This window comes from Colossoma macropomum, unplaced genomic scaffold (assembly GCF_904425465.1).
Source record: "Colossoma macropomum unplaced genomic scaffold, Colossoma_macropomum, whole genome shotgun sequence".
Taxonomy (NCBI): domain Eukaryota; kingdom Metazoa; phylum Chordata; class Actinopteri; order Characiformes; family Serrasalmidae; genus Colossoma; species Colossoma macropomum.
This window is the reverse complement of record NW_023495965.1, coordinates 268,794-296,469: the sequence shown is the minus strand read 5'-3', so window position 1 is coordinate 296,469 and position 27,676 is coordinate 268,794. Positions and strand designations below refer to the sequence as shown.

The following is a 27,676-nucleotide window of genomic DNA, read 5'->3' as shown; positions in this document are numbered from 1 at the left end:
TTTTGTGTTAGCATTAGGTCTACTGTTAGCTCTAGTGTTAGTATTAGGTCTAGCATTAGGTCTAGTGTTAGTGTTAGGTCAAGAGTTAGCGTTACGTCTAGTGTTAGGTCAAGAGTTAGCGTTAGGTCTAGTGTTAGTGTTAGGTCAAGAGTTAGCATTAGGTCTAGTGTTAGCTCTAGCATTAGGTCTAGTGTTAGCGTTAGGTCTAGTGTTAGCGTTAGGTCTAGTGTTGGCGTTAGGTCTAGTGTTAGCTCTAGCGTTAGGTCTAGTGTTAGCTTTAGGTCTAGTGTTAGGTCTAGTGTTAGCATTAGGTCTAGTCTTAGGTCTAGTGTTAGTGTTAGGTCTAGTGTTAGCGTTAGGTCTAGTGTTAGCGTTAGGTCTAGTGTTAGTGTTAGGTCTAGTGTTAGTATTAGCTCTTGTTAGGTCTAGTGTTAGCGTTAGGTCTAGTGTAAGTATTAGCTCTTGTTAGCTCTAGTGTTAGGTCTAGTGTTAGCATTAGGTCTAATGTTAGTGTTGGCTCTAGTGTTAGTAGTAGCTCTTGTTAGCTCTAGTGTTAGGTCTAGTGTTAGTGTTAGGTCTAGTGTTAGTGTTAGGTCTAGTGTTAGCATTAGGTCTAGTGTTTGTGTTAGGTCTAGTGTTGGCGTTAGGTCTAGTGTTAGCTCTAGCGTTAGGTCTAGTGTTAGCATTAGGTCTAGTGTTAGGTCTAGTGTTAGCGTTAGGTCTAGTGTTAGCATTAGGTCTAGTCTTAGGTCTAGTGTTAGTGTTAGGTCTAGTGTTAGCGTTAGGTCTAGTGTTAGTGTTAGGTCTAGTGTTAGTATTAGCTCTTGTTAGGTCTAGTGTTAGCGTTAGGTCTAGTGTAAGTATTAGCTCTTGTTAGCTCTAGTGTTAGGTCTAGTGTTAGCATTAGGTCTAATGTTAGTGTTGGCTCTAGTGTTAGTAGTAGCTCTTGTTAGCTCTAGTGTTAGGTCTAGTGTTAGTGTTAGGTCTAGTGTTAGCGTTAGGTCTAGTGTTAGCGTTAGGTCTAGTGTTAGTGTTACCCTAGTGTTAGCTCTAGTGTTAGGTCTAGTGTTAGAATTGGCTCTAATGTTAGGTCTAGTGTTAGTGTTAGCTCTAGTGTTAGTATTAGCTCTTGTTAGCTCTAGTGTTAGGTCTAGTGTTTGTGTTAGGTCTAGTGTTACTGTTAGATCTAGTGTTATCATTAGATCTGATAAAGCCTTTGATTTAGTGTTTGCTTTAATGTTAGCATTAGGGCTAGTGTTAGCATTAGCTCTAGCATTAGATCTAGTGTAAGCATTAGCTCTTGTTAGCTTTAGTATTAGCATTAGATCTGGTGTTAGCTTTAGTGTTAGCTCTAGCATTAGTGTTAGATGTAGCTTAGCCAGTTTATGAGGAGTGTGGCCACTTCCTGTTTCCCCCATTATGTCAAAAACATGACTGCTAAACAGAGGGCACCCGCAAGTGAGTCCTCAATGAATGGGAGTGAATGGAGCTCAACAGCTAAAAATGAAAGGTTAAAACAGTTTCTAAACAGTCGCCCAGAACTTTCCTTTAATTTTAGAAAGTAGAAGGACTTATTTCACTAAAAAAACAAGGAAATCTCACCTGTATGTTTCCTTTTTTATACAGCAAACGGGTTTTGGGCAGCAGAAGGCAGGCATTACTGCTACTGAGTGCTGATTGATTGCATTACAGCTACTGAGTGCTGATTGATTGCATTACAGCTACTGAGTGCTGATTGGTTAGCATTACTGCTACTGAGTGCTGATTGGCTAGCATTACTGCTACTGAGCACTGATTGGTTGGCATTACTGCTACTGAGTGCTGATTGATTAACATTACTGCTACTGAGTGCTGATTGGTTAGCATTACTGCTACTGAGAGCTGATTGATTGCATTACAGCTACTGAGTGCTGATTGGTTAGCATTACTGCTACTGAGTGCTGATTGATTGCATTACAGCTACTGAGTGCTGATTGGTTAGCATTACTGCTACTGAGTGCTGATTGGCTAGCATTACTGCTACTGAGCACTGATTGGTTGGCATTACTGCTACTGAGTGCTGATTGATTAGCATTACTGCTACTGAGTGCTGATTGGTTAGCATTACTGCTACTGAGAGCTGATTGATTAGCATTACTGCTACTGAGTGCTGATTGGTTAGCATTACTGCTACTGAGTGCTGATTGGTTGGCATTACTGCTACTGAGTGCTGATTGGTTAGCATTACTGCTACTGAGTGCTGATTGGTTAGCATTACTGCTACTGAGTGCTGATTGGTTGGCGAGTGGAGCAGCTCATTGGTTGTTCGCTCTCACTGACATCAAGGACGTACATGAGGCGCCGTTTTAAACTCCTATAACTCGAGTTTAAAAGCTCTTAAAATATAGATATAAAGCTATAGATATAAACTGAAGTGTGGACCCTCATACAGACACAAACACGAACCTACAGCTAAAATTCACTCTGAGAAAAAGAGAAATTCTGCCTTTTCCCCCAGAAAAAGACACACACGAACAGAGTCTGGTGATATTTTTATTTACATTGATTTTTTCAGGTTCTCTCAAAGTCAAAAACAAAATAATAAATCAAAAGAAAAGAGAAAAGAATGTTTCAGAGAGGATGAAAGCCTTTCCCTCAGGTCTCTCAATAGCTTTGCCTTTACTATATAATCAATATCTATCTCTTCTTCTCTCTCTGTCTCTCTCTCTCTCTCTCTGTCTCTCTCTCTCTCTCTCTCTCTCTCTCTCTCTCTCTCTCTCTGTCTCTCTCTCTCTCTCCACTTTAATATTCCCTGCAGTTGTAGCCTTGACAGCAGCTCTACAGATGATTTTATTATCAGCCCTGTTCTACACCTCTACATACATAAAGCTACTTTAAAGCGATAGTTCAGCCAAAAATCCAAATCCCCCAGTTCACCCCCTCCTTGCTGCAGATGTAGTCGATCAGCCAGGATGTGTTTAGCGTCTGTAGTTTGCTTTTTTTAAGGCGGCGATGCTAAAAACCAGCAAAGAAATATCGAATTTCGCTGTGGCAGAATACATATCAACTATATCAAAAAGGTTTTTTTTAAAAAGGTAGGAGAAACTGTGGCAGCGTGTAGGATGGTTCCACTTCGGAAAAGCAAAAGGAGAACACACAGTTTCTCCACCCCGTCATGTTTACATGCAGCCTGATAATCCGTAAATAATCTGAGTAATAGCTTAATCGGAATAGAATACGTCCATGTATACACTTCAGTCAGAACAGGCTAGTCCAATTGAGGCCATTCGGAATACAGTTTCTATCTAACTGATCGAGGTGGGTAATCCTGTAAAATAATCCATTAAATAGAAGAATAATATCCGTGTAAACGCCTGTATCTGATTACATTCCCTATCAGAAAGTTTAAGTCTGTTCTGCATGTGCGTACTCGAGTTGAGTAGAGTGATATAAACACCTCAGTCTTAATCTATAATCTGAATGTATTTAATCAGATTGGAGAAAATCTTTGCATGTAAACACAGACAGTACGAGAGCTTCCCTCTCAGCTGGGATCTCAGCTGAGTTTGAGCTGATTTCAGAGATGCAGCTCCACATGAGACCTCGGGCCTGCTGTTTATCAGAGCATCGCCGCTCCCCAGTTTCAGTCTCCATTTCCCAAACGCTTTAGCCGAGCGCGCTAACGTTACTCCTCCTAATAAACAGACACGCGTTCAGCTCCGTCTCCTCATTATTCACCACCATCACTGTAATATTTCATCATCAACATTAACACACGAAGGTGATCAGAGGGGCGGTGGAGATCGAGTCTGCAGCGTCTGAGATCTTTAAAACGCAGAGTTAGAAAAGAAAATCATCTCACAGTGAAAGCAGCGTTTTACAGTAGAGATAAATGGAGCTCATTATGCTGGTAGTGAACTATGCTGCTGACTCAGCTGCCTAAAAACCATAGAAACGGACCTTAAACAGAAGTGAGGACCCTGTTGGGGTTCATCCTAAAGTTAGGACAGGATTTAGGAGGTTTAGTCCAGTTAGGATGTTTGTGTGATGCCTTTTTCTTATCTGGAGTTAATGATGAGATTATGAAGTTAGGAACTGATATTCTGGAATAGCTACTGTACTGAATTCATCATAGAGACTAAACACATCAGATTTCACAGTTAAGAAGTTTCTGTAACAGCTCTCAGCAGATGGTGACACCACTGTCCATTCTGGACAAGTGAAAGACGCTGACCAGACTTTCAGGATCCACTCTGGATCAAACTGATCCGGCAGAACCGACACCGCTGGAGAAACAGCCACAGCGGAGTTACAGCTGCTCAGGAGAGAAGGGTCTGTCTGCAGACTGCAGGACAGGGGTGGAACCTGGAGGGGTGGAACAGCTCTGGAGGCTGACTAATCAGAACAGATTGGGCGAGCTGACCAACCAGAGCACACTGGGCTCATTGGGAGGCGGGGCTTAAAGACACAGAAGCTCTAACAGAGCGTTTCAGACAGAGGGTGAATAGAGATGAACAGTATGAGGGAAATAAGGTGCTTTTGGAAGCTGTAAATCTGTTCTGATCAAAAATACAATTACAAACGCTGAAAATAATAATAATAGGTCGCCTTTAATGGAGCCAATTTTTGGACTTAACATCCGTTGAGTGGAGGATGTTAGAGTGTGAACAAAGCTGATCAGAAAAAGTCAGAGCTCATTCTGTGGCTGGTTGTGTTTTAACAGTGGTGTCGGAGTTCACTCCTAAAGCCTGTCTGCCCGGCGAAGTGGAGGTCAGTGGAGTCTGTAAAGGTAAACACAACAGATTCATAATTAATTGACAATTAACGTGCTCTTTTATTTGTGTAAAACACATGGTTTAATATTTTACTCCCCTTGCATGCACTGTTTAAAAGCTCCCTGTAGTGTTGAGGCCTCGAAGGTACAAAAACGCTGCATTAAATGTATTAATATCACATTTTGGATCGTTTAAAGGGCCCAAATCCTACATTTTTCTTTTTTTTTGCATGAACAAATGACTCAAGCTGGCAGTGAAGGAGGCTCTTCTCACACAGAGAAGTGTTGCTGACTCTGTGGCAGTCAGACTCAAAGCCGGGAGTCACTTTAAACATCTGTCTGTTTAAACATTCTTTAAACACAGAATTACAGTTGCTCCCCAAGTATAGGGTGGATGATAAGAATCTTAAGAAGAATGCAATTTTTTACCATTTTGCAATAATTCCTCTGCCATTTTCTTGTGTCCAGCTGTCGTCCCCCCGCTGTCCTCCAGGCCGGTGGTGACCGCTGAGCTAGTCGGCAGCAGTGTCCATCTGCGGTGCTCGTACAGCGGAGTTCAGAGTGGCTGGCCGGTGGGATACGAGGTGATCTGGGGGCGCGTTTCCTCCAACAACATGAAGGTGGAGGTGAGGAGGGACAGGACCACCCAGCTCTACTCCCGTGTGGAGATGGACGGACTTCACTTCAGACTCGGAGAAACGGTACGGAAGCAAAGATAGTCGTTAATATCATATTTATACTAATTAAACTAATAGAAGTAAAAGTTTCAGACCTCACAGTGATTCTGCTTGATTACGATTCTTTAGGAAATGATTCGGTGTGTCAGTTTGGTTCAGATTTCAACACAATCTGATTCATTTTGGTAGAATTATTTTTAATACACTGAATATGCAAATGTAACATGAGAAATATATATATATGTATTTATACACTTATTGAAAATTCCAGCTGCCCCTTGAGTTAGACAGTTTGGGTCCTGCTGACCAAATAAGATATAATGCGCATGCATTCACGATATATTTGACGAACTTAAAAAACAGTAATTGTGGCATGTGCAAAAGTTTGGACACCCAAGTCTCAGAGCTTAATGAACATGTTAAGCCTTAATTGACTTGTTAGGACTATTTAGACATGTCAAGAATTGTCTTAACACTGTCAGAATAAAAGGTACTATACAGATACAGTTTTTCATTTTTTAAGGTACAAACAATGTAAATAGGCCCTCAAAGGTACAACAGCGATTTTAAGGTCCAACTAAGCACCTTAAATTTGTTTTCCCAGAGGAAGGGTACATATTTGTACCTTTTCATAAACTAATGTTTTAAAACAGAACAATAAAATAAAAGGCCTGGAGACGAGACGGGAACATAAGACATTGGGAACACAGATCCCTGGGAATATAGGACCCTGGGAACATATGGCTCTGGGAACATAGGGCCCTCGGAATGTAGAGATCTCTGAATATAAGATCCTTAGATTATAGGACCCTGCGAACATAGTGCCCTGGGAACATAGGGCCCTTGGAGCATAAGACATTGGGAACACAGAGCCCTGAGAATATAGGACCCTGGGATCATAGGAACATAAGGTACTGTGAATATTGGATCATGGGGACATTGGACACTGGCAACATAGGGCCTTCCCTAAAGCCGAGGGAATGTAGGACCCTGGGAACATAAATGCTCACCCTCATAAATCATTCATATGAATTACAGCAGTGTTTTGTTGTTAGCTCACGTACTCCTCAACAAATGCAGTCTCACTGTTCGATTACGTATGGACTGCACTGTGCAGCCTCTTGATAATTAACCAAAAAATTCCCCCCTTAATCTTCTTATCCCTCAACTTTCTCTGCAGCCGCTGTTGTCATTAGCGCCGGTCGCTGCATGCGCTTTCAAATCCTGCTAGCTGTGCTAATCAATAAGCATGCATCCCTGTGAAATTAATTAGTCTTCATGAAGAATAAAGCATCCCGGCTGCTCACTGCTGTCAGTGTTCTTCAGCTCAGGATGGATTGGTGAAGATGTCTAATCATGAGCACTGACTGATGTGGTTTGATTGACAGTTCTCCTGCAGCGTCTCCACGTACCTGCTGAACTCCTCCAGCGTCCAGTCATCGTCCAGGGAGAGCGGAGGATTTTTTGCTGGGATTAAGGTGAGTCTCTTTTATTTCACACTCATTTCTGTCCTTCAAGCTTTTAAAAGTTTTCAAAACTCCTCCATAACTCAGCGTGAGGGCTGTAAACAGAGGGATTCAGAGTGGTCTGGTGTGAAATGGTTCAGATGTCTTTACAGTGGTGGTGATAGGAACCAGGGGTCGCCATGACGACAACACAAATATAGACATTTTATTTACTATCGAGAACCACCAGTGAACCTACACGAGTCTTCTGAGTTTATATGGAATGTTGATGATGGAAAATAGTGGAAAATCTGAAATAATAAGTTTTCTTTGGGGACTATTTTGCCTCACAGCGCCCTGCATGTATCCCTCCACCATGAATGGAGTTTAAGTTCTCCAAACTATCATAAAACAGTGTCTCAGTCATCAGGCAGTGAATTCATAACCATTTCATGTAGGAACTTTCTGTGAGGGAGCTTTTAGAGGTGGACGTCTGGTTCCTATCACCACCACTGTGAACAGTTCTGACTCTGTAAGTTTATCTAGAACAGAACGTTTCACACCAAACTTTGTTTACATTTTAATTATGCAGAGGTTTTGAAAAATCTTTGTAATATTCTTATTTAAACTGTAATGAAATGGTCTTGCCTTCTACTGCTTTGCACTCAGTTACATTGCGGTCAAGCACATTAATGAACTAAAAGGGAGCTGCTACAAAATATCAAACCGTATAAACGACATTAATTATAGACAGTAAGAAAACTAGCTAAAGCTATTAGGCTGCTGTGGAAATTGTTCAACACTGTATCTGGGCAGTATTTTTGCCAGTAAAAGTGCTATAATATTAGAAAAAAACACAAATTAACATAAATACAGTAGTCAGAAGTCAGAATGTGTTGTTTTCAGTAGGTTAGAACAACACCGGTTTGGTTCTTGACTTCTCACTTCACACTCCAGCCATCATTCAGTTCCATCAGCAGCGTCTGATTTAAATTAATAAAGGACTGATTAGATAAAGTAGGTTATGGATTGGTGACTGTAACTGTACTGGACTTTCTCCAAGAGTGATTTGCTCACTCAGCTTTAGTTGCTTGGTATTGACATGAAACTAAATTGCATTTGAGTTAAGTTCAATGTAAAGTGCTCTGCAACTCCCTTGAAACTCAGCTGCAACAGTTGAATTGAATTGAACTGAATTAAATTACAAGCATCCAAACTTTGAAACAAGTGTCATGAAACAACCAATCAAAATGGCAATGACTCATCATGTGATAATATCATAATGTGGTGATGACGTTGCATCACGTTGCATGAAAGTTTCACCGTATAAAGCCAGTCTGTGACTTTTAGGCTGTACAGTAGCATACTCTTTGCTTGCAGTTTGTTCCAGATGTTCTACAGATCCGTGAGGACGGTAAAGAACACACGCTAAGCGTGCACAGCACCGTACCGATCTTCTGCTATGGGTCAGAACCGAACCGCCCCTGCAGGCTGACCTTGCAGCTCAGCGTCCACGAGCCAGGTCAGAACCTCTCTGTATAAATTACAATCCAAACACAAGAGCACCAAATATGAATCAGCTAAGATATAAAACTTGCTTCTTTATTTGTAGCACTGCAGCTATGAAGCTAATGTAGCTAACAAACTTATGCTAACAAGAATTAGCATCATGCAAACTGCCTAAATTATCACAGACTCGCCTCAAAGCGTGTGGAGGTGTGGTTTCTGACACTATAAGACTCACTGTTATGATTTAGCCCTGCAGTTAACTCCACTCTAATTGGTGGGTTATAAGCTTCCACTACTTTGAGTTACTTTAGCCTCGTAGCTCCAGTGCTAAAACAGACTTCAGACACCAAACGTCTTGTTTTTGTGATTTCTGGCGGTTTTTCCGCGTCCGAAACTGTAGCAGCAGCCGTGAAACTGGAATTCTGTCAACGTCTTTGTCTAATTAAGCTTCTCTGATCTTTTCTCTGGTACTTTTCCAGACAGTTTAGTAGCTGCGGCTCCAAACGTGGCTCTGTCGTCCTGCCAGCTGGAGCTGGTTTCTCAGCCGTGTCTCGATGGTGTTTGTGCGCACGGTTCCGTTACCGTCACCGCGGTTACAGATTTCTCTCGGGACGGGAACCGGCCAAGCCTCCTGATCGCCCGGCCCACTGGAGTCGGCCCACGGCTCTGGAGAGGATACACACCCACAGCCCTGAAGGTCAGTCATATAAGAGTATTATGTTGACCACTAGCAAAGCATCACTGTACTCTTTTATAAAAGAGTGTCAAGGTTCTTTAGTCAAAGGGGATGGCTCCATTTTGGAACCATGAGTTCTATGCAGAGCCATTTCATGCTCAAGGTGTTCGTCAGATCGATGGAGTTTTATATCGAAGTGTTCTTCTATTGTTACAGGCTTGACATAATAGCAATAAAAGAACCCCTTTTGGTGGTATGTACAACCTTTTTCAAAAATATTCTATATAGAACCATAGAACCATATACTAAGCATTCTCATTCAATATATAGGACTATTTTACCATGTAAAGAACCATTTAAGCATTAAATGGTTCTAAATAGAAATTTTAAAATGATTCTGTACAGCACCAAAAGGGGTTCTTGACATCCTAACAACAACAGAACGCTTTTTTGGTGCTATATAGAACCATTTTCAATAAGGTTCTATGTACAACACATTCTCCATCAATCCATTCCACCATGCAAAGAACTATTTAAGCATGAAATGGTTCTATATAGAAGTCATGGTTCTAAATGGAACCATTCCTTTTACTAAAGAACCCTCGGAAGTCTTTTTTAGGAGTGTACAGTAGCCTCAAATTTATATAGCCGCTGCTTTGGAATCAGCCTTCATCCCTCGTTTTTTCCTATTATCCGCCTTATTTTTCATGCAACCACTCTGTTCGGTGATGATGGCTGAAATATCCAGCAAGGGACCAAATATGAATCAGCTAAGATAAGAAATTTGCTTCTTTACTTTTAGCAGTGAAGCTATAAGGCTAATGTAGCTAACAAGTAATGGAAACATATGCTAACAAGAATTAGCATCATACAAACTGCCCAAATTATCACAGACTCACCTCAAAGCGTGTGTAGATGTTCAGCATCTCTTGATTCTGTGGTTTCTGACACTGTAAGACTCACTGTTATCTATAAACATGGACTAAAGAACAATAGCATAAAGCTAAAAACATAGAATAACAGAACCTTTCCCTTTACTAGTGTAGAGTGTACAGTAGCCTCAAACCCATATCGCCGCTGCTTTGGAATCAGCCTTCATCCCTCATTTTTCCTAATATCCACTTTATTTTTCATGTGAAAGCTCTGTTCGGTGATCATGGCCGAAATATCCAGTGATGGAACGGAAGTGTTGATTGTTGTTGATTTACTGTTTTTGGTGAAGTATAAGAACGTGTTTTAACACTCAGTGAAAAAGCTGTTCGAGTTGTTAGCATTGAATGATGATAAACTGCCAGCTGAACGTCTCTGGTTGCCCCTAACAGACCCTCTTTAACTGTTTTACACTTATTCTCTTCATAACTGGATGTATTCAGCCCTCACTACAGCAGGCTGAGCAGGTCAGCAGGAAGCTAACAGGCTAACACTACCATAATAAATAACACTTCAATTCCAAGCCTTTAAGGATGGAATTACTTAAAAATTGAGACATACAAAGTAAAAAAGGTCACTTACATGTCTGTTACTAGCTAAACTTGTCTTTATTTAAACTACAGCTGACAACAAAAGCGAATATAGCACCGAGCTAACCTTGCTGGCTTGGCGCTAACATACCACGGTGAACGAGGAGCACCGTGGAAGTGCTGGCTTAAAAAAGCACATTTCCATGTTAGACGTTGCTGTTGTGGTCCTCCGCCTGTATCTGACTCTCAGTCTAAACACATTTAAACAGTTTAAATGAAATAACTTCATCAGCATCACACGGTTTTAGATTTCTGTTGACAGACCGATTACAAACATGGCACACAAGCTTTCGAGCATCCCAGCAGTAAAGATTATTTACATATTTATTTGTTCATGTTAGGATGTGACCAGCATTCAATGTGTTGTCTTCCATACGCGTCCTCTCTCAAAGCATCATGGGCTGCAGGAAAACGGTTGCTTTTGTCTGATTGGTTGAGAAGCGTTCTAGGTTCATCGTTCCTCTGAGCACTAGCTGCTAAGTAATGACTGCTTTGCGTCCATCTGTTAGAACGTTCCTGCTTTAGCACTTAAAACAACAGGATATGAGAACATGTTTGGTGTCTGAAGTTCACTTCTGTGCTACGAGGCTAATGTAGCTAACAAGTAATGGAAACGTATGCTGACAGGAATTCGCATCAAGAAAACTGCCTAAATTATCACAGACTCGCCTCAAAGCGTGTGGAGGTGTTCAGCGTCTCTAATAGACCTGGTTCTGTGGTTTCTGACTCTGTAAGACTCACTGTTATCTATAAACATGGACTAAAGGACTTTAGCATAACGCTGAAAACAGTAGTTGCAGCCACGTTGAAGCCTGAACCTGCGGCAGTCGGAGAGGCCATGAGCTGATGCTCTAATTTTCTGGATCGTTACCTTGAGATCGCAAAATACTTATCTCAAGATAACAAGATAACTAACTCATTATTTTTAAGATAACAATTTTGTTATCTTGATCACAAGATATCCCAATAAGAAAGTTGTTATCTAAAGATAACTTTCTTATTGGGATATCACAAGATAATTAACTCATTATCTAAAGATAACATCTTCTGTTATCTCAAGATAACAAGATAATTAACTCATTATTTTCAAGATAACTTTCTTATTTTGAGATCACAAGATAATTAACTCATTATTTTCAAGATAACTTTCTTATTTTGAGATCACAAGATAATTAACTCATCTAAAGATAACAACTTTTGTTATCTCAAGATAAGATAACTAACTCATTATTTTTTAAGATAACAACTTTCTTACTTTGATATCACATGATAATTAATTTATCTTAAGACAACAAGATAACTAACTCATTATTTTTAAGATAACAATTTTGTTATCTTGAGATCACAAGATATCCCAATAAGAAAGTTGTTATCTAAAGATAACAACTTTCTTATTGGGATATCACAAGATAATTAACTCATTATCTAAAGATAGCAAAAGTTATCTCAAGATAACAAGATGACTAACTCATTATTTTCAAGATAAATTTCTTATTTTGAGATCACAAAAAAATGAACTCATCTAAAGATAACAACTTTTGTTATCTCAAGATAACAAGATAACTCATTATTTTTTTAAGATAACAACTTTCTTACTTTGAAATCACAAGATAATTAATTTATCTCAAGACAACAAGATAACTAACTCATTATTTTCAAGATATCTATTTTGTTTATTGAGATCACAAGATAATTAACTTATAATCTCAGGTTTACCATCCTGAAAATTATAACTACCTCATGGTCTCTCTGGACCTCTGTATAAACCTTGGTCCATTCATATAAATGACAACTTGATACAAGTGGGTGTTGATTTAGCCCTGCAGTTAGCTCCACTGCTAACTGGTGGGTTATAAGCTTCCACTGCTTTGAGTTAGTTTAGCCTCGTAGCTCCAGTGCTAAAACAGACTTCAGACGTCTTGTTTTCGTGATTTCTGGCGGTTTTTCCGCGTCTGAAACTGTAGCAGCAGCCGTGAAACCGGAATTTCATCCATATCTTTGTCTAATTAAGCTTCTCTGATCTTTTCTCTGGTACTTTTCCAGACAGTTTAGTAGCTGCGGCTCCAAACGTGGCTCTGTCGTCCTGCCAGCTGGAGCTGGTTTCTCAGCCGTGTCTCGATGGTGTTTGTGCACACGGTTCCGTTACTGTCACCACGTCTGACTCCAGCACTTATGGCACTTATATTTTTGACATAATTTGAAAATACCAGTTGATCTTTACATTGTATGTAAATTTCATGATGAATGAACTTAAAGAAACGGCCCAAAATGACTTGGAAAAGATGTCTGGTTCCATTGACTTACATTAAAAGTAAAGTAGGTTTTTTCCTTCTCCTGTAAAGTTACCATTTTGGACATACAACATTTTCTTCCGACAACAGACTATGAAAATGCTGGGTCAGATTCTGAAGCAGAGAGTGATCAAACTCATCTTTAATCCTAAGGGAGCTTTTCGGTGGGCAGCTGTGAACAACTAAACAAACTGGAATCCCCCATTGCCGGCCCACCCCTTACTTAAAGTCTCATCAGTTTCTCATGTGAGTAAACCACAAGTGGTTTCCGCAAACTTCACATGTTGAAAACTTCTTCACGAGACGTTTGATTACTTGTGAACACGTGTTTTTTGTGAAAAGTATGTGACTTTTCTCTAAGGGCCCCCCAGTTGTGAGACAAATTTGCCCCCCTTACAGACTGACTGGAACAAAACCACATTCAGGCTAATCTGGCAAGCTCTGAAAAAAGCTGAGCAGAGCCAGTTTGATGGTTCTGTCTGTGACAGCAGCTAAAATTTGCTGGATGTTTGTTTGTAGATCCGCGATTTTTCATAAATAAACATCCACAAATGTTCAAACTTACACTCTGAAAAGGCAGAGAACAAACTACAACCAAATATATTTCAAAAATGTCTGTTGTTAAATGTGGTAAATGCAGATCAGCGATGCTTTAGTGGGTAAGGGAGCGTCTACACAGTGCACAACTTTTTTCCCATGTGTTCAGCTAAAAAAAGGCAAAATCACTACGAATCACTTGTGAACAGAGCAGCTTCCTTCAGCTGGGATTTGTAGTCGGCTTGAAGGAAGCCACTTGTTTACTGCTGGTGTTTTAAGTGATTTTGCCTCGTGCACTTTTTGTCATGCACTTTCTAGACGGCCCCTTAGTGAATAATGCATTAATGATCTGTGTTTCTGGGCTATTGCAAACTTTCAGTGAAGACTTCTGGAGCAGATCCTTTGTTTCTAACAACTACAGGTCTCTTAAAGACCATGCAGACTGTTTCTACAGAACCCTTATAGAACCATGTGTTTTAAGCGTGTAGCTCATGTCTTGACAGGGAACGATTTCATGCTTAAGTCGTTCTTTGCATGGTGAGGTTCTTTAATCATGACTTATGATTACTGGTGTTCAGTGAAAGACTGTATACACTTAAAAATGGTTCTTTAGATAAGACAGTGTTTCTATTCAGAACCATGAGTTCTATATAGAACCATGTTATGCTAAAATGGTGCTTTGCGTGGTGAAATAGTTATTCAGATTATTGTATATGGTTCTATATAGCACCAAAAACAGTTCTACTTTTGTTAAGATGTCAAGTCTATATAGAACTATTTTCAAAAAAGGTTCTATATAGAACCCTATACAGCACATTTTCCATCAATCCAAAGAACCACTTCACCATGCAAAGATTCCTTATTCATGCAATGGTTCTTTGAGTGTTTATGGTTGTGTATAGAACCATTTTATTTATTAAAGAACCCTTGAAGAACCATCCTTTTAAAATGTTTACATTAGCAGAACACTTTTTGATGCTATACAGAACCATTTCTAAAAAGGTTCAATATAGAACCGTATACAGCACATTCTCCATCAATCTCAAGAACAACACTCTTAAAAAAAATATGGTTCCTCAAGGTTTCCTTAGTAAGAAAAAGGTTCTATAAAGAACTGTGAACACTCAAACAACCCTTTGCATGATTAAAAGGTTCTTTGCATCATGATATGGTTCTTCAGATTGATAGAGAATGTGCTATAGATGGTCCTATACAGAACCTTTTGAAAAGGGTAGCACCAAAAAGCTCGTCATCTTAACAATAGATGAACTCTCTTTTGGTTGCTACATAGAACCCTTTTCAGAAAGGTTCTATATAGAAACATCTACCACACATTCTGAAGAACCCTTTCATATTGGCACGAACCTTTTAATCATGTAAATGGTTTTTTGAGTGGAATGGTTCCATATATAGAACCCTTGAAGAACCATCTTTTTTAAGAGTGCATTTAAGCATGAAAGGGTTCTAAATAGAACTCATGGTTCTAAATAAAACCATTGCTTTTACTTAACAGAGAATAAGAGAGTATACTTATATAATAAAGCCTTATAGGCACCAGTAAACCTTCTCAGAACATCTCGAAGGCCCTGAAGGTTCCACGCTGCGGTCTTCTGATCTAGGAGAGCGGAACAGTACGGAGTGGAGTCCCGACGCACACATCTGTTTCAGAAATGACTGTTTTAGTAGAACGTGCCGCGTACCTTTCAATTCACCCTACAGCGGCTTAATCATCTCTCAGTCGTTCCCGAAGCAGAGGAGAACGTGGTCTGTAATAAGTCAGCTATGAGGGGAAAGACAGCGCGCTTTGTCTGTCTAATCTCCTGTGTGTCGTGAGGGGCCCCCCGAGACCACCACCTGTGTTTGGTGTAAACGTTCGCAGTCGAGGGTCCTTTAATCATGACTGAAGGCTGCGGTACGTTATGATTACAGCCTCGCTGCTTCAGCTTTACTGCAGTAACTCGCCAGTGTTCAGCAACAGACTGTGTACGCTTAAAAAAGACGGTTCTGCAGGGTTCTTTAGTTAAGGCATTGGTTCTATTTAGAACCATGAGAATGTGTTGTATATAGTAGTTAATGTGTTGTACATGCAGAATACACAGACTATACAGAACCTTTTTGAAAATGATTCTATCTAGCACCAAAAAATGTTCCTCTATTGTGGCGATGTCGAGCTCCTAACAGTATCAGAACCTTTTTGCATGCATAACACATTCTCCATCAATCTGAAGAACCATTTGACCATGCAAAGAACCATTTAAGCATGAAATGGTGCTATAAACTCTTTGGTAAGGACGATGGTTCTATCCAGAACCATGAGAATGTGTTGTTTGTTTCTGTACAGAACCTTTTTGAAAATGGTTCTATCTAGCACCAAAAAAGTGTTTTTCTATTGTGACGTTAAGCTCATATATTGCTGCTATATAGAACCATATACAACACATTCTCCATCAATCTGAAGAACCATTTCACCATGCAGAGAACTATTAAGGCATGAACACTCTTTGAAATGATGGTTCTTCAAGGGTTCTTTAGCAAAGGCAATGATTCTGTTTAGAACCATGAGAATGGGTGGTATATGATAAAAAATGTGTTGCAAATGTTTCTGTACAGAACCTTTTTGAAAATGGTTCTATCTAGCACCAAAAAGTTCTATTGTGACGATGTTAAGCTCGTAACAATAGCAGAACCCTTTCTTGCTGCTGTATAGAATGATATACAACACATTCTCCATCAGTCTGAAGAACCATTTCACCATGCAAAGAACTATTTAAGTGTGAACATTCTTTGAAATTATGGTTCTTCAAGGGTTCTTCAGTAAAGGCGATAGTTCTATTTAGAACCATGAGTTCTGCATAGAACAATGTGCATGCTTATATGGGTCTCTGCATGGTGAAATGGAATTATGGAGAATGTGTCGTATATGGATCCTACATGGAACCCAATTTCAAAATGGTTCTATGCAGCACAAAAAAGGGTTCTGTCATTGTAAGGATGTCAAGGACTCTATTTGTTGTTGTATAGAACCATTTTCAAACACATTCAACACGTTCTTCATCAATCTTTTAACCATGAAATGGTTCTAAATAGAACCTTTAATCAAGTGTGTAGCTTGTCTGTTGACAGGGACAAGGTAAGATTTTAATGACTAAATAATAATAATAATAATAATAATAATAATAATGAAAAGTTTGATCAATTTAATCATAGTAAAGATTCACTTGTATTTATGTATTTATTATTTATATATTTTTAAAACCTGCAGTAGCCGTAACTGATTAAAGGTGCAGTGTATGAGATTTAGTGGGATCTATTATCTGAAATGGAATATCGTAAACAAAGCTATGTGTTCTTTGGTGTATAATAAGCTGTAACTATGAATCATTGTGTCTTTGTTATCTTAGAATGAACCCTTCATATCTATTTAGGGAGCAGCTCCTCTTCAACAGAGGCTGCCACCACCATGTTTCTACAGTAGCCCAGAACAGACGAACCAAACACTGGCTCTAGAGGGCGCCTTTCATGTTTTTATGCTGATGTGGCAGCTTGAATTTGATACATTTTGATAAATGGAGGGTCAGACTTATTTAGCACAAGGAAAAAGTGAGGGAGGGTGAATCCTCACCATCGAAGAAGAGAAAACATGAAGAATTAAAACTAAATCGGGACGGACGGCCACTGCAGGTTCTACTACACGCTTGGAGAGGGAGAGAGGGAAGGGGGTTCAGCTGGGTGCAATCTCAACCTCACCACTAGATGTCACTAGATTTTACACACTAAACCTTCAAGTTAACACTACGGTTTCAGTACAGCGAGCCGAATCGCTTTCAACGGCATCTGTTGGATGGTTTGGGCAGGGGGTGTGGGGGTGAGGAGGTGTGGGGTCACTAAAACACACACAGGTTGAGGTGCAAAGAAACCTCAGTTACAGACCAGTTCTGAACTACAAAGCGGCCTAATATTGTTTATAAGCTCCATGTAATGTTTTTATCATGCATTATAATCCTCTGCCAGGCGTGCAACCCAGTGTTAAACCTCACCTCAAGACACAATCAGTTACAGCACCACACGTCAGCAATCTGATTGGGTGCCGCTCAGTTTGTTTACATTTAGCCCCTCCAGAACGAAGCATCAGAGAGAGGATGTGTCCGTGGTTTATTGTGTCAGTTATGAGTATATATTGTCATCTCTCGCCTCGTTACAGCACATCGTCATTCTGTTAGATGTAAATAACATCGTTTACATCACATATATGCTGTTAAAGGTTCAGCACTCCAACTTAAAACTCCTTTCTGTGTCCCTGCCTGCTGATGTACAGCTTATCATCCTCTAGTCCTTCATCCGTGGTCAGTTTCTGACCACAGAGTAGCTCCTGATCTCAGTATTTTTTGGGTGGCTCTCCAGTGCAAGGGAGGTGTTTCTAATAAAGTGTCCATTTTTCAAACAAAAACATCTCCCTCTCTTTATGTCCCTCTTCTAGATCACAGTGCAGGACGTCCCCACCAGCAGCTGTTACTCTCTCACTGATCCTCATGTCCTCACCTTTGATGGCAGGTAACACTGAGACACTCGCACCTGCAGAAACACCTGCAGAAACACCTGCAGAAACACCTGCAGCACACTCCTCTTACATCACCTTACTCAGAGATTCGTCCACTTTTCTGTGATTCTGTGCTTTTTTTACTAGTTATCTAGTCACTCAGAGTGATCTAGTGGCGTGGAGGCGGATACGCATGTAGCTTTAAATGTATTTCAGTGCACTTTTTCCACTTCTTTCCAGTTCATAGATCTTGTAGAAAGTATTTCTAGCTGCTGTATTTCATTACTAAGGTCAGACAGTGTCCCCAACGACTCAACAACTCAATCCAAACTGTGGATAAAGTTGACTAGTTGTTAAATTAACTGATAAAGAACTAGTGGAGATATTAGCCAAGTAGTGTCTACATTAGCTGACTAGTGGAGATACTTGCCAATATATTAACTAACAATTGGAGATATTAGCTAGCTAGTGAATATTAGCTGACTTATGTATCTAGTTGACGAGTAGTTTGATTAACTGATAAATTAACCAACTAGTGGAGATATTAGCCAAATTTTAGCAATCTAGTGGAGATATTTGCCAATACATTAGCTAACAATTGGTGATATCAACCAGCTAGTGGATATTAGCCAACTTGTAGATATAGCTGACTAGTGGTTATATTAACTGATAAATTAACCAAATATTGGAGATATTAGCCAAAATATTAGCTAACTAGTGGAGATATTAGCCAATACATTAGCTAACAATTGGTGATATCAGCCAGCTAGTGGATATTAGCCAACTTGTGGACATAGCTGACTAGTGGTTGTATTAACTGATTTATTAACCAAATATTGGAGATATTAGCCAATTCATTAGCTAACAATTGGCAATATTAGCCAGCTAGTGGATATAGTTGAGTAGTTTTTAAATTAACTGATAAAGAACTAGTGGAGATATTAGCCATCTAGTGAATATTAACCATCTTATGGATATAGTTAACTAATAGTTCGATTAACTGATAAGTTAAACGACTAGTGGAGATATTAGCCAACTACTGTATATATGAGCTAACTAGTGAAGATATTTGCCAATATATTAGCTAACAGTTGGAGATATTAGCCAGTTAGTGGATATTAGCAGACTTGTGGATATAACTGACTATTGGTTTAGATTAACTGATAATTTAACCAACTAGTGGAGATATTAGCCAATATATTACCTTACTAGTGGAGATATTAGCGAGCTAGTGGATATAATAGCTGACCAGCAGACACAGTAGGTTTATCAACCGGCAGATACTATATTAAATTTAATGATTAGTACAGATTAGGAGATTAGATTAGGAGATTAGATTAGGAGATTAGATTAGGAGATTAGTCTTTGCGAGCAGGTTTCTCTGCGTCTGTCCTCACTCATCCTGCAGAAGGTCGCTCTGTCTTTTAAGGTTTTGTTTACCGGGTTGAAGAACACTGCGCTCGTCTCTTCAGCACAGAAGGAGAGATCTTTAGGAGACCATATGGGATCTGCTCTCATTAAGGCCCTCGTCCTTGACTGGCTCAGACATCCTGCCTCAGCTTCTCCTCTACACACAGACTCACAGAGAACAGCCTTACAGCCGTCCACAGCGCAGCTCATTACGGGAGCTTCAGAAACAGAGTTTCAGACGCAGTGAGATTCACTGCCTGCTTTCCTTTTAGAGCATCAGCGCAACATTTCATCCACTGAAATATGTGGTGGAAGAAATACTAAATTAATAAAAATTAATAAACTAAAAATTAATAAAATAAATAAATAAAAGCAAAAGGAAATTAAGAAAGTATTACTATATTAAAAAGAACATAAAAATAGCAAATAAAATTATAAAATATATCAATTATAGCAGAATTAGGTCAAATTTATGTAGAATTATGTAAAATGAATAATTTTTTTAAATGATAAAATGCTAAATGCTGATAAAAATTGTGATGAATATTAATAGTTAAGCAGTTTAGTTGTCTTTTCTTTTTTTTCCCTCATTTATATCTGTATTTTAATCGAAACATGCTACAGTTCAGGGTCATTATGTGCTGACATTTCTCTTTCTCAGTTCATTTTACTGTCGTTCTTGCCCTTTCTCCACTAGACTGAAGTACCCCTCGGAGGGGGGCATTCAGAAGCCCCCTAATGTCTATTTAAGTAGTTTTAAAGGTCAGCTTTAAAGAGGCTGCTGTTAACATATCTTTTATTCCTTATCAGCGCACTGCACGCCCATTAATGTCTGTTCAGCCAGATCAAACAGAATCCCGGCTCGTTTATGCGCAACCTTTAACGATGTTAAACAAAAAACACTTTTAATGCATGTTTTTATGGCTGCGCTTAATTAACTAGTTAACTAAAATAATGATGAGATGCTGCTTTTGGCCTTTGACTCCAAAAATCTTCATTAGATCAGGAGTTGTTTGGGAAGAATTAAGCCTTTTTATATCCAAGATTAGAGGGAACATGTTACAGTCAGTGAGCCTAACGAGACGTCTGTCATTATTAGTTCATTTTTATTAAATATAATAATCATGTTTGCTGTATTATGCTGTAAGTTTTATAGTAATACTCTTATTTTTTCATTATTAAGTTGTGGTTGGAAACAAAATGGAAAGGAATGTCTTTTGAAAGTGTGTTTAATCTACAATGGCCAAAAATATACATTTGCACAGGCATTAGCTTGGCGCTAACATATTATTAGAAATCACATAGGGGCGCTAGCAGAAATTAGCAGGTTTTCTATTTATTTTTGTGGCCCAAACTGAAGATCTAGCTCTGATAGTCAGGGTTGGCTGCTGCTTATATTCAGGGACAAGTGTGAATTCATGTGAATTGAAAGAGCTGATGACCAGTTTATGTATTTCTCAATACATTTAACAACCTCATATGATACACATTTGTCTATATACAATGTTTAATAACTTTGCAGTAATTAACCTTTTAACAAGCAATTACAATGACTGAATGATGGGCTTTAGCACTTTAAATATCACTGAAGCTCTACATGAAAAGCTAGTTGTTGGGGGTGTTTTAAAAAAAGTACATTTTGAATTTAAAATTTTTGTTGTGGTAAAAAATTCAGTTGGTTTCATGGTTGATATTTGTCAAAAAATTTCAGAACTATAAGCTATGCATTTAGTCAGGTGGGTCAAAACTGAATGGTAATGAACAGTCTATGCTGGTGGTTGCTAAGATGTTGCTAGGCCGCTGATGTGTTATCCCAGGTGGCTGCTAAGGTGTTGGTAGGTCGTTGCTATGTTATTCCAGGTGATTGCTAAGATGCTGCTTGTCCACTGTTGTGCTATTCCAGGTGGTTGCTAATGTGTTGCTAGGCAATTGTGATGCTATCCCAGATTGTTGCTAGACCTTTGCTATGTTATTCCAGGTGGTTGCCAAGATGTTGGCCATTGCTTTGCTGTCGCAGGTGGTTGTTAGAGAGTGTTGCTAGGCTGTTTCTGTGTTATCCCAGGTGGTTGCTAAGGTGTTGCTAGGCAAATATGATGCTATCCCAGGTCGTTGCTAGGCCTTTGCTATGTTTTTCCAGGTGGTTGCTAAGATGTTGGCCACTGCTATGCTGTCGCAGGTGGTTGTTAGCAGGTGTTGCTTGTGTTATCCCAGGTGGTTACTAAGGTGTTGCTAGGCAATTATGATGCTATCCCAGGTGGGTACTAAGGTGTTGATAGCACTTTGCTGTGCTATCCCAGATTTCACTTGTTTCAGTATAAGTTCTGTGATCCTGCAAGTTTTCATGGTTCTAGGTCGAAAACTGTACAAGGAGTAGCGTTGCAAATTTTTGACTGTAGAAAATTATCATAATAAGAAGAAAATGAAGAACAGTGTATATAATATTTTGTTGTTGTAGCTCCAAAACAGGAACTAGATAAACAACATAAACAGTAGCAGGAGTTTTCTTATGGTAACGATGATATTATGTATATATATTTCCCCCCACAGACGCTTTGAGAACCAGCAGACGGGGACGTTTGTGCTGTATAAGGCAACCGGTCGAGTGTTCGAGGTTCACTCGCGGCAGTGGGACTGCGGCAGTCGGCACTATCCCGTATCCTGCACCTGTGGTCTGGCGGCGCGAGAGGGCAACGAGGTCGTGACCTTTGACATGTGCAACGGCCAGCTGCAGGAGACACGCCCCCAGCTGTCCATCAAAAGCCTGGGACCTGTCTCAACCAATCAGGTCAAGATTCATGAAACGCATCAGGGCAAAAAACTTACGGTAGGTTTTTTTTTATGTAATTATGCTCCGCCCACAAATGTGCTCTTCATATCTACTGCTGTCATTCAGCCTAATGAGAAACTGTAGAACAGACTCAGTTTATATCACAATACCTACATTTAGAGTCAGTTATTCATTCAGCCTAATGAGAAACTGTAGAACAGACTCAGTTTATATCACAATACCTACATTTAGAGTCGGTTATTCATTCAGCCTAATGAGAAACTGTAGAACAGACTCAGTTTATATCACAATACCTACATTTAGAGTCGGTTATTCATTCAGCCTAATGAGAAACTGTAGAACAGACTCAGTTTATATCACAATCATTTTTAAATCTGACTTTTTCTTTGTTTTGATGTCATTTTTTGACAAAAACAGCAAAAATCTAGATCACACCAACAATAACTTTCCATCAGATTTGAATCATAATAAATTTCTCCTCTTTTACTGCCAAACACTGATGTGTTATGGATTAAAAGTTTAGAATCTGCACAATTTTAACACTCATTTCTATAGGGACAGTGTGATATAAAAATTACAGTGTGAAAAATGGTATCTTGTCAAGTAAAATGATGTTAAATCTAGTCAAAATATCTAATATTTCCCATTTTGAGATGGTTGTGCACTTATTATCAGATTATCTGTCTCATTTATAGACATTTTTACTTGTTTTAGGTCATTTTATTAAGTACAATTACTATACTGGTAGACAATTTAGCTGGTTTCAAACACATTTATTACAACAAACAAAATTATCTGCCAACATAGTGAGATAATTTTACTTGATAAAATTACTGAAAACAAGAAAAATTTAGGTAAGTAATCTTAAATTAAGCTCCCAACAATCTCAACAGGAGAAATATTTGATTTATGAACTGTATTTAAGATTATTTTACTTGACAAGACACCGTTTTTTCGCAGCGTACAGCCTGATTTTGTGACCACCAGGCGCAACGGACCTCAGATGGTTAATTGGGAAAATAATAATTATTTCCACTTACAATTAGATTTCAAACTCATTTGTTGCAGAACCTGCTGTCCATATGGAGATGAAGGATGCTGTATGGTTTCCCAGATATTCCGACACTAATCCGTGATACACGGTGCATTTCACAGTTCATAATGTAACCGCAGAGCTGAACCTGAGCAGGAAATCCCTGCAGTCGTTACTGTAAACCTTCAGCAGTTCAAACTTCGGACATGCGGATTTCCATTTTCTCTGCGGAATTCTCTGGAAAGTAAACAGAGTTCCTCGTGTGTTTGGAAGCGGACCACAGCGCTGTCCACACTGAGGATTCATCTCCTCCACTCTGCTCCAGTGTTTCAGGACTCTTCAGTTAGATGATGCTACAGTCATATGCAAAAGTTTTAACACCCCTGGTCAATTTACGTTTCGTTGATTTTTCCTGTAAGTTTATTTCTTGACGTCATGGCAACTTAACTACAAAGCAGAAGTTTGTGAATGAACCTTAAGTTGGTTTGACACAGGCAGCTTATAATGCTTCAAAGGTTAAAGCAGCTGCAGAACATTGCTGACTGTGTTTGATAACTTAACTGGGTTTCTATAGTAATTCCAGATATTTATGAGGGGGATGTTTCTACGAGGTTGCTATGGCGTTATAGATTGTTATTAGGGCGCTGACTGGTGTTTGTTAGGTGGTTGCTAAGGTGTTGCTGGGTCATTGCGACAGTAGCCAAGGTGGTTGCTTACGTAACACAGATGGCTGCTAAGGTCCTGCTAAGTTGTGGTGATGGTTGGTAACGTGGTTGCTAAGTTGTTTCTTGGCCATTGCTGTGGTGGTTGCTAACGTGTTGTTAGATAGTTGCTATGGTATTCCAGGTGATTGTTAAGGAGTTGCTAGGGTGTTAGGCTGTTACTAAGGTATCACAAGTGGTTGCGAAGGTCTTGCTTGGCTGTTGCTGTGGTCACCAAGGTGATTGCTAATGCGCTGCTAGGCAGCTGCTATGGGATTCCAAGTGATTGATAAAGAGTTGCTAGGCTGTTGCTATGGTAACACAGGAGGCTGCTAAGGTCTTGCTATGCTGTTGCTATGGTTGCTAAGGTGGTTGCTAATGTCTTGCTTGGCCATTGCTATGGTATCACAAGTGGTTGCCAATGTGTTGCTAGGGCATTGCTCTGCTATCCCAGGTGGTTGCTAACGTGTTGCTAGGTAGTTAATGTAGTTAATAGTGCTATATAATTTCAGGTGATTGCTATATAATAATTTCAGGTGATTGCTAAGGAGTTGCTGGGGCTTTGCTATAGTATCACATTTGGTTGATAAGGTCTTGCTTAGCTGTTGCTTTGGTAGCCAAGGTGGTTGATAATGTGTTGCTAGGCCATTGCTGTGCTATCACAAGTGGTTGCTAAAGTGTTGCTAGGCAGTTGCTAGGTTTTTTTTCAGATGATTGCTAAGGAGTTGCTAGGACATGGTATCACATGTGGTTGCTAGGTCTTACTTGGCTGTTGCCATGGTTGCCAAGGTGGTTGCTAAAGTGTTGCTAGGCTGTTGCTGTGCTATACCAGGTTGTTGCTAATGTGTTGCTAGGCAGTTGCTATGGTATTCCATGTGATTGCTCAGTAATTGCTAGGTCTTTGCTATGGTATCACAGGTGGTTGATAAGGTTTTGCTAGGCTGTTGCTATGGCAGCCAAAGTGGTTGTTAAGGGACTGCAAGGCCATTGCTGTGGAATAGAAGTGGTTGTTAAGGTCTTGCTAAGCCATTGCTATGGTATCCCAGGTAGTTGCTACGCTGTTGCATCATTGCTATGCACCAAAATCTAAGCAATGTTAAAGGGAATTCCACCAATTTCCCCATAATTCAGTGTGTGAGATGTAATCAGAGTGATTCAGAGTGGTTTGGTGTGAAATGGTTCAGATGTCTTCACAGTGGTGGTGATAGGAACCAGGGGTCGCCATGACTACAACACAAATATAGACATTTTATTTACTGTCCAGAACCACCAGTTAACCTACACGAGTCTTCTGAGTTTATATGGAATGTTGATGATGGAAAACAGTGGAAAATCTGAAATAATAAGTTTTCTTTGGGGACTATTTTGCCTCACAGTGCCCTGCATGTATCCCTCCACCATGAATGGAGTTTAAGTTCTCTAAACTACCATAAAACAGTGTCTCAGTCATCAGGCAGTGAATTCATAACCATTTCATGTAGGAACTTTCTGTGAGGGAGCTTTTAGAGGTGGACGTCTGGTTCCTATCACCACCACTGTGAACAATTGTGATTCTAGAACAATGACAAAATATGCAAAAATAGTAAAAGTGTATGGAAATAGCAGAAAAAGAAAAAATAGGTCAAACAAATAAAATAACATTAAGTTAATTTGGCAGTAAACAAACTGAGTTTGTGTTTAGTGTAATAACATTAGCGCAATAGTTTTAGATGTGGGGTTTTGACCCGAGGGCAGCAGAACCGGGTTGTTTTTCATTGTTTTGAAGCCAGACTGGCGCCGTCCAGTGTAAAATCCTCACTCCTACTGGGCGAATGAAATATTTTGGCACTTTGGTCGAAGCTAATTGCTTGTGCTATTGAATATTCAGCCAAACGCTCCATATTTCGTATATAAATAAGTAAATAGAGTACAAAGTGGTTCGATGTCCTACTTTCTGACTTCAGAGGACAGGGAACCGATGGTCTGGACACTTTCTAGTCATTGTTATAGAAAGCAAAGCTACAGTTGGATCAACTTAACAAGACCGTTTCTTCAGTTTAGCACATCTAAAACTTTCAAATAGACTCACTTTGAGATGAGATTCGTTTAAAACTGGGCTTTTTTTCACTCAAGCCAAAGTTAAGCTGATGCACCTGATTCGGGTTTAGGCAGTAATCTTCCTCGCACACCTCAGAGCGCATCCTCTTACATTTCATTTAAGTATTTCTGACTCGTAGCTCACTGAAACAAGCAGAGAAAGTGCAGATTCTCTACTCTCAGTGAAAGAGGAGATATTTTATTATGATTTGAACTTGATGACGACGTTATTGTTTTGTGTAAAAGCCAGAAAAATGTGCAATATAGTCTTTACATCCAATAATTCTCATGCTGAGACTGTTGTAGACTTATTATAAGAAGGGAATGTTTGTGAATGAACTTTAATGCTGCGTTCACATTACAAGCCTCGTTGTTCAAATCCGATTTCATGCTCAAATCCGATCTCTCTGACACGACGGTTCACACTCGTTTAGGTAAGTGACTCAGATCTGTCATTAATGTGACGAACCGGCGTCCTGAAATGACCCTCATGACCACATCCTACTCAGTAACGTCACGTGAATGAATCACGTTCATCATCAGCACAAACTAACGAGCAGAACGAGCTTCGCTGAGAAGATCATTAACTCTGATCAGCTCTCAGCTTCATTATTAGAGCGAGACGAAGGAGAAAAAGGTGAGATGAGCTGCTTTTCCACCGTTTACAGGCTTTAACGTCTGTTCGGCGCTGCTGCCATGGTAACGCTGAATGACGGCGCAGCGCAGTGGGGAAAAAAAGCACATGAATTCCGATCTGAGCGTCACATTAAGGTCGCATGGCCACGAATCAGATACGTATCCGATCTAGGACCACATATGAAAGTGACTTAGGTCGGATTTGAACAGATCAGATTTGTGTCCACACAGCTCTGAAAGCATCAGATCTGAGTCACATTAGGGCAAAAAATCAGATTTGTGCTAAGGTGTTGCTAGGCTGTTGCTCTGCTATGCCAGGTGGTTGCTAAGGTGTTGCTAGGTAGTTGCTAGGGGATTCCGGGTGATTGCTAAGGAGTTGCTAAGCCGTTCCTATGGTATCACAAGTGGTTGCTAAGGTCTTGATAGGCCATTGCTATGGCAGCCAAAGTGGTTGTTAAGGCGCTGCATGGCCATTGCTGTGGTATCCCAGGTGGTTGTAAACTAATAAGTGCTTTATTTTGCTTATTTTAACATTTTTTTACCTGCTTTAAGTTACTTTATCCAGTAAAATTATGATGCTGTATTGACAGATAACTTTGCTTGCTTAAAGAAATGTGGTAGAATAGCTTAAAACAAGCAAAAATGTGTGGACATAATTTAAATATTCTTATCATATTTTAATATTTAATACATATTTGACATACTGACTAGATTTTAGGTAATTTCACTTGCCAAGATAGCTATTTTAGGAATTTTTATACATTTTTGCACAGGAAAAAAATTCTAATCTGTCTATGCAGAAAGGAAATCACATGTAAATGAAATAAATTCTTTATATAATAATTTACCAATTAGTTTCATAACAGTAACTGAGTAATATTAAGTAATAAGCCTTATGATTGGTAAGTAAATAATAAGTCTAGTGTATAAGAGGTTAAAACATTTTTTTTATATATTTTTTGTCAAGATGCACATACAGACCAACTAACTATGTAATTTCTGATTTAATTATGTAATAAGATTGTAATAATTATCTAATATAAACTGAATTTGCAGCAAAGCAGCAATTATAATTCTAAGGGTTTTT

General features: G+C 39.4%; 1 protein-coding gene across 1 annotated transcript in view; it reads left to right on the top strand.

Moving 5' to 3' along the window:
- The window catches only part of si:ch211-246m6.5 (von Willebrand factor D and EGF domain-containing protein), a 118,044-nt gene that overhangs the window by 17,878 nt on the left and 72,490 nt on the right, over positions 1-27,676 (top strand). Inside the window, 7 exon segments of the mRNA XM_036564294.1 lie at positions 4,703-4,768; positions 5,222-5,454; positions 6,819-6,908; positions 8,256-8,397; positions 8,864-9,081; positions 17,886-17,959; positions 21,903-22,179. Of these exon segments, the coding sequence (XP_036420187.1) occupies positions 4,703-4,768; positions 5,222-5,454; positions 6,819-6,908; positions 8,256-8,397; positions 8,864-9,081; positions 17,886-17,959; positions 21,903-22,179 (1,100 nt within the window).